This window comes from Otolemur garnettii, unplaced genomic scaffold (assembly GCF_000181295.1).
Source record: "Otolemur garnettii isolate 467f Iridium unplaced genomic scaffold, OtoGar3 scaffold00100, whole genome shotgun sequence".
In the NCBI taxonomy this organism is placed as follows: Eukaryota; Metazoa; Chordata; class Mammalia; order Primates; family Galagidae; genus Otolemur; species Otolemur garnettii.
Genome location: NW_003852495.1, coordinates 7,786,265 through 7,792,938, shown reverse-complemented (window position 1 = coordinate 7,792,938; position 6,674 = coordinate 7,786,265). Strand labels below are relative to the sequence as shown.

General features: G+C 49.8%; 1 protein-coding gene across 1 annotated transcript in view; it reads left to right on the top strand.

Moving 5' to 3' along the window:
• The first annotated feature begins 5,022 nt into the window (after positions 1–5,022).
• Positions 5,023–6,674, top strand: part of CAPN12 (calpain 12) — a 14,099-nt gene continuing 12,447 nt past the window's right edge. The window contains exons 1-4 of the mRNA XM_012809096.2: positions 5,023–5,274; positions 5,526–5,595; positions 5,746–5,864; positions 6,063–6,196. Of these exons, the coding sequence (XP_012664550.1) occupies positions 5,038–5,274; positions 5,526–5,595; positions 5,746–5,864; positions 6,063–6,196 (560 nt within the window). The 5' untranslated portion in view covers positions 5,023–5,037. The remainder of the gene's footprint in view (positions 5,275–5,525; positions 5,596–5,745; positions 5,865–6,062; positions 6,197–6,674) is intronic.

Sequence of the window (6,674 nt, the reverse complement as noted above, 5' to 3'; positions counted from 1 at the left end):
AAAAAAAAAAAATTAGATATCAATCTGGTGTCAGAAAAAGTGGCTTTTCTCTTTATAAGTAAACAAAATGCAAAAAAAGAATGTGAGCAGTTGTGAATCATTATAAGCAGCCAGAGATAGCTAAATCCTAGGGATAACCATTTGTATCCTGTTCCAAAGTATTATTTTATACTTTTCTTTTTCTTTTATTTTGAGACAGAGTCTCACTCTGTCCCTCTGGGTAGAGTACCATTGCATCATAACTCACAGCAACCTCCCTCAAACTCTTGGGCTCAAGAGATCCTTTTGCCTCAGCCTCCCAAGTAGCTGAGACTACAGGTGCCTGCCACACACCTGGCTAATTTTCTATTTTTAGTAGAGAAGGTCCTGTTCTTGCTCAGGCTGGTCTTGAACTCCCAAGCTCAAGTCCACTGAACTTGGAGTCCCAGAGGGCTAGGATTACAGGCGTGAGCCACCACGTCAGGCATTATTTTATAGTTTGAAAACACTTCGCACTCAGTCCTTGTATATAAAAGTAAAGATGTAATTATAGGGTATATTGTTCCTGTTTGTTTAACAAGAACCTCATTTTAAATTTTGAAGTGACAGCTATGGAATTTTTTAATGATCAACTTCTTTTCTGTTTCTTTATTGCAAAACTAAGTTAAAAATACAAGATTAATGAGGGGGAGAAAGAGATTTTGCAGCACTATTTACATACAATTGCAAAGATGTGGAATTAACCTGGGAGCCCATCAGTTCACGAATGGATTAACAAAATGTGGTATATGTACACCATGGAGTACTACTCAGCCATAATAAAGGATGAGGTAATGCCTTTTGCAACAGTTTAGCTAGAACTAGAGACCATTATCCTAAGTGAAGTATCTGAAGAATGAAAAAACAAACACCACATATATTCTGTAATAATTTGGAAATAGGCCAGGCATGGTGGCTGACGCCTATAATCCTAGCACTCTGGGAGTCTGAAGCCAGTGGATCGCCTGAGCTCATAAGTTCGAGACCAGCCTGAAGCAGAGTGAGACCCCATCTCTAAAAATAGCCAGGCATTATGGTGGGCACCTATAGTTCCAGCTACTCAGGAAGCTGAGGCAAGAGGATCACTTGAGCCCAAGAGTTTGAGGTTGCTGTGAGCTGTGATGCCACAGCACTCTACTGAGGGTGACAAAGTAAGACTTTGTCTCAAAAAAATAAAAATTTTTGGAGGCTGAGTGTGGTGGCTCATGCCTATAATTTTAGCACTCTAGGAGGCTGAGGTGGGTGGATTGCCTGGGCTCATGGGTTTGAGACCAGCCTGAGCAAGAGTGAGACCCTGTCTCTAAAAATAACTGGGCATTGTGGTGGCTGCCTGTAGTCTCAGCTACTTGGGAGACTGAGGCCAGAGAATCACTTTGAGCCCAGTTGGAGGTTGCTGAGAGCTGTGATGCTATTGCACTCTACCAAGGGTGACATAGTGAGACTCTGTCTCAAAAAAAAAAAAAAAAATTAGAACTGGAGCATAATTTACTTGCTCCTTTACCGTGAACATTTGGCTTCAGGAATTCTGTGCTCCTGGGCAGTGCCTCTCTCTCCCCCTGCATCGCTTGGCTCTGCTTCTCTCTTATCTGGGGCAGGGTCTCCAGACAATGTGGACACAGTAGACACCCCCACTCTGGGCTTACATCCCCAAGCTTGGTGGCCTTTTCTCAGGCAAAGAGAATGCCTCTTACAATGAAGCCATCAGGAGTCCTGCCCTGAGTCTTCCCAGAGGGGAGCCAGGGGCTGTGGCCTGGGACAACCATGCTCTGATTGGGAGGTCTGGATCAAATTCCCTCCCCTAAGATGGCGGGAGGGATCGGCTCTATGAGAGCCATGTGGCTGGAAAATAAGGGACCAGTGGAACCTCAAATGTAATAGGGGTGCTGCTATCAGAAATAGGGGTAGGGGACTGCGTGTGGAGGCTCACACCTTTGGGTGGTATAGGTGAGTGATTTGCTTGAGCTCAGGAGTTCAAGACCAGCCTGGGGAAATCAAGGCTCTGTCTCTACTACAGATAGAAAAACTAGCCTGGTCTGATGGGTACCTATAGTCTCAGCTGCTGGGGAGGCTGAAGCAAGAGAATCATTTGAGGCCAAGAGTTTGAAGTTGCTGTGAGCTATGATGCCATGCAGTCTACCCAGGGTGACAGAGTGAGACTGTCTCAAAACAAAACAGAAATAAATAGGGGTAGGAAATGCTGGGCTCACAAAGCAACAGACATCTTATAATGCCATTGCTTTTTTTTTTTTTCCCCAGCTGGCCAGGGAAGCATATGGTTCAGGATGTGGAGAGTGATAATCAAGAGAACTCTTGCTTCTGAGATGGGAACAGAACCTTGCAGGCTGGCACTGGAGGAAGCCAGAGGGCCCTTCAGTGAAGGCAGGAAAAGCCAGGAGGAAGGGCCGGGTGAGGGGACAAGTGGTTTTTACAGGGTAGGTGATTCCTGGTCACTGCAAGATGTCAGTCAGGTTTTATTAAATATGTACTTCCTCCTGTTGTCAGTGGTACTTAGGAGCAAATAAAGAGGAAAAGGGCTTCGACATTTCAAAGTAAGGACACAGAGAACAGGCATTGAGATGGCAGAAGTGACTATGGAAGTGACAGAAACAGCAACCCAGGAAGATGGCCACAGATGGAACCTCGGGATATACTCACAAGATCTGGCGTGTACGAGTACCTGCTGTGTGCCAGACAGTCCTCAGAACATGCACCGCATACTAACTCATACTTTCTCACAACTCTGAGGAAGATCATATTATCACCATCGTTGCAAAGATGAGGAGACAGAGAAACAGAGCCATTAAATGACTTGCTCAAAGACACAGTTTTTGTTTATTTGTTTGTTTGTTTGTTTTTGAGACAGAGCCTCAAGCTGTCCCCCTGGGTAGAGTGCCATAGAATCACAGCTCACAGTAACCTCCAACTCCGGGGCTCAAGTGAGTCTCCTGCCTCCGCTTCCCAAGTAGCTGGGACCACAGGCGCCTGCCACAACGCCTGGCTATTTTTTGGTTGCAGCTGTCATTGTTGTTTGGCGGGCCCAGGCTAGATTTGAACCCGCCAGCTCAGGTGTATGTGGCTGGCGCCTTAGCTACTTGAGCCACAGAAGCCGAGCCAAGACACACAGTTGTTAAGTGGCAGAGGTGGGATTTGAACTGGGGCCCTCTGGTTCTTCTTCTTTATTTTTTTTTAGAGACAGAGTCTCACTTTGTTGCCCTTGGTAGAGTGCAGTGCTGTCACAGCTCACAGCAACCTCCAGCCCTTGGGCTTAAGCAATTCTCTTGCCTCAGCCTCCCAAATAGCTGGGTCTATAGGCACCTGCCATAACGTCCAGCTATTTTTTGTTGCAGTTTGGCTGGGGCCGGGTTCAAACCTGCTACCCTCGGTATATGGGGCTGGCACCCTCCTCAGTGAGCCACAGGCACCATCTGACCCTCTGGTTCTTAATCCTGGCATGGCTATAGCTACTCCCACATGCTTCACATGGGAGTATAGGGGTCTTGGCACTTGAACAGGAGGAAAACTTGCTATAGATCCCCCTTTTTGGTGGCCATGCAGTCATAGGGCTTAGATAGTATCTGTTGGTCCACACGGAGGGAAAGATGGTAGAAAGCTTGAGGGACATTTGGCTGCCCCAAGGTGAGAAGGCTCTGGTAGGGCAATATACTCCCCACACACTGAGGGTGGAAGATCTGCTGCTGGGACAAATACCAGAGGGGAGTTTCTGGCTCATCTGAACCTGTTTTTTCCATTTCTTCTATGCTCAAGATTCCTTTTGGGGAAATGCTGTTCTACATGGACCCTGGGTTGCACGTGGCCAGGACAAGGCATCATGGTCACAGGTGGGCCCTGGCTCACAGTATAGAACGGGTAGGCGCAGAGAGAAACAGACACAGAGAAAGTGAACCAAAGACAGAGGGATGGAGACACAGGGAGATACAGAGAGACAGAAACAGACAGAAACAAATAAAAATCAAGACAGACAGCCAGGCACGGTGGCTCATGCCTGTAATCTCAGTACTCTGGGAGGCAGAGGCAGGTGAATTGGTTGAGCTCAAGAGTTCGAGATCAGCCTGAGCAAGAGCGAGACACTGTCTCTACTAAAAAAAAAAAAACTGAGGCAAGAGGATCTCTTGAGCCCAGGAGTATGAGGTTGCTGTGAGCTATGATGACACCATGGCACTCTATCCATGGTGACAGAGACTGTCTCAAAAAAACAAGAAAGACAAAGAGAAGGCTGGGTGCGGTGGCTCGGTGGCTGATGCTTATAATCCTAGCCTCTGGGAGGCCGAGGCGGGTAGATTGCCTGAACTCACAGGTTCCTAAACAGCCTGAGCAAGTGCGAGACCCCCATCTCTAAAAATAGCTGGGTATTGTGGCAGGCGCCTGTAGTCCCAGCTACTTGGGAGACTGAGACAAGAGAATCGCTTGAGCCCAAGAGTTTGAGGTTACTGTGACTTATGATGTCATAGTACTCTACTGAGAACAACAAAGTGAGACCCTGTTTCAAAAAAAAAAAAAAAACAAAAAGAGACAAGAGAGATGGAGACACAAACAGTGAGGCTGGGAAGAAGAGAGATATGAAGGTGGGGGAGAGAGAAACTGTCAGAGAGAGAAAGAGAAAGCCTAAGAAATACAGAGAGATACAGACCCTCCCCTCCCTGGCCCTCCCCAGACCCACAGGGGCCAGCAGGCAAAAAACGCACCCCCACACTGACCTCCTTCTCAACACTCCCACAGTGGCAGCCGTCTTCCCTCAGCTCTGCCCACCTTCCCTCCTGCTGCTGGCCAAGCCCATTAAGCTGCTACCCTGGCCACAACTGAAGGCCCCACGCCCCAGGGAGGAAACCACTGAAGAGGCGTCCTGCTCCCTGGCACCCCAAACCATCAATTAATATTAACAAGGAAAGGCTCCTCACATCCTAAAGACCCCCAAGGAGGCTCAGATGGAGGGGAGGCTCCACCCCCATGACTCAGGAGGTTTAAGGACCTGGGGCCTGCCTGTGGGCCCAGAGTATCCAGATGGCGTGCAGCAGCAGGAGGGTCACCATCCAGCTTGTGGACGAGGAGACAGGGGCTGGAACCACGGGCTTGCAGCTCTTTCGGGGCCAGAGATACGAGGCAATCAGGGCGACCTGCCTGGATTCTGGGATCCTGTTCCGCGACCCTTATTTCCCTGCTGGCCCTGATGCCCTTGGCTATGACCAGCTGGGGCCGGACTCGGAGAAGGCCAAAGGGGTGAAATGGATGAGGCCCCATGTAAATTGTGGCTGGGGCTGGGACTCTCGGGTCTGAGGGAAGAGGTGCTGGGGGCCTAGATCCTTGGGTTTGAGGGAGGAGGGACTGGGGCCCTGCACCTGCAGGTCTGAGGGAAGAGGGGGGTACTGTGGGGCTGACTCAGCACAGGCTCAGCCATCCAATGGAGGGCAGGAGGGGGCCCTGGCTTCTGACCTCCAGCAGCTCATTCCCTTGCTTTCCTTTGCTGAGACCTGGCCCCTCATCCCCCCCAGGAGTTCTGCACTGAGCCCCAGTTCATCTGTGAAGACATGAGCCGGACAGATGTGTGTCAGGGAAGCCTGGGTGAGACCCCACACACATCTTGAGCCCTTGGATCCAGCAGGTTTCTACTGGGATCCTGACAGCTCCACCCCTCCATTGCCCCTCCATCTTTCCTCTCCCTGTGCTTCAGTCTCCTTTCCATCCTCACCCAATCCCAGCCTTTCCCCCCAGGTAACTGCTGGTTCCTTGCGGCTGCTGCCTCCCTCACTCTCTATCCTCGACTCCTGTGCCGCGTGGTTCCTCCAGGACAGGGCTTCCAAAATGGCTACGCAGGCGTCTTCCACTTCCAGGTATAGCTCAGTTCCTTTGCCCATGCCTTGGTTTCCTCCACAGTGACATGTGGTATGGATTTCAGGCTGACGTTCCTTCCTTGAGGTATAATTCCTGGGCTCAGGGACTGGTACAGCAGGGCCAGGGCTCAAAGGTTGGGGCCCTAGCAGGGCTGGATGTTGGAAGCTGAGTCTCAGCCCTGCACCTTCTCCCACCAGCTCTGGCAGTTTGGCCAATGGGTGGACGTCGTGGTGGACGACAGGCTGCCTGTGCGTGAGGGGAAGCTGATGTTTGTGCGCTCGGAACAGCGGAATGAGTTCTGGGCTCCACTCCTGGAAAAAGCCTATGCCAAGTGAGGACCCCATTCCCCCCAGCTGCCACCCAAGTCCCCGAAGCAGGTCCCAAGCCACATGATACCCCTGGGATACTCTGAAGATCCCAGACCAAGTGACAACCACCATACCCCTAATGTCACAACATCCCCTAAGGACCTTTACATCTTAAATCTCTCTCCATCTAGATTTCATAGAAAACAGTTCTAGAGATCCGTTAAACACCCATAATTCATAAGGGCCCTGCATCTCATATATTAGGCCCTGGAGGCTCCCAATCTAAGATTTATCCCGTCAGGAAATATGTAATCTCAGACAGTCTTTCCTGTTCCATTGAGAAATCTCAAGCAACCCCCCAATATTGGGTATAATCCCTATAAATCTTTACCTTTAAAGATTTAGGACCCTTAAATCTTTTTTTTTTTGAGACGGAGCCTCAAGCTGTCCCCCTGGGTAGAGTGCCATGGCATCACGCTCCCAGCAACCTCCAACTCCTGG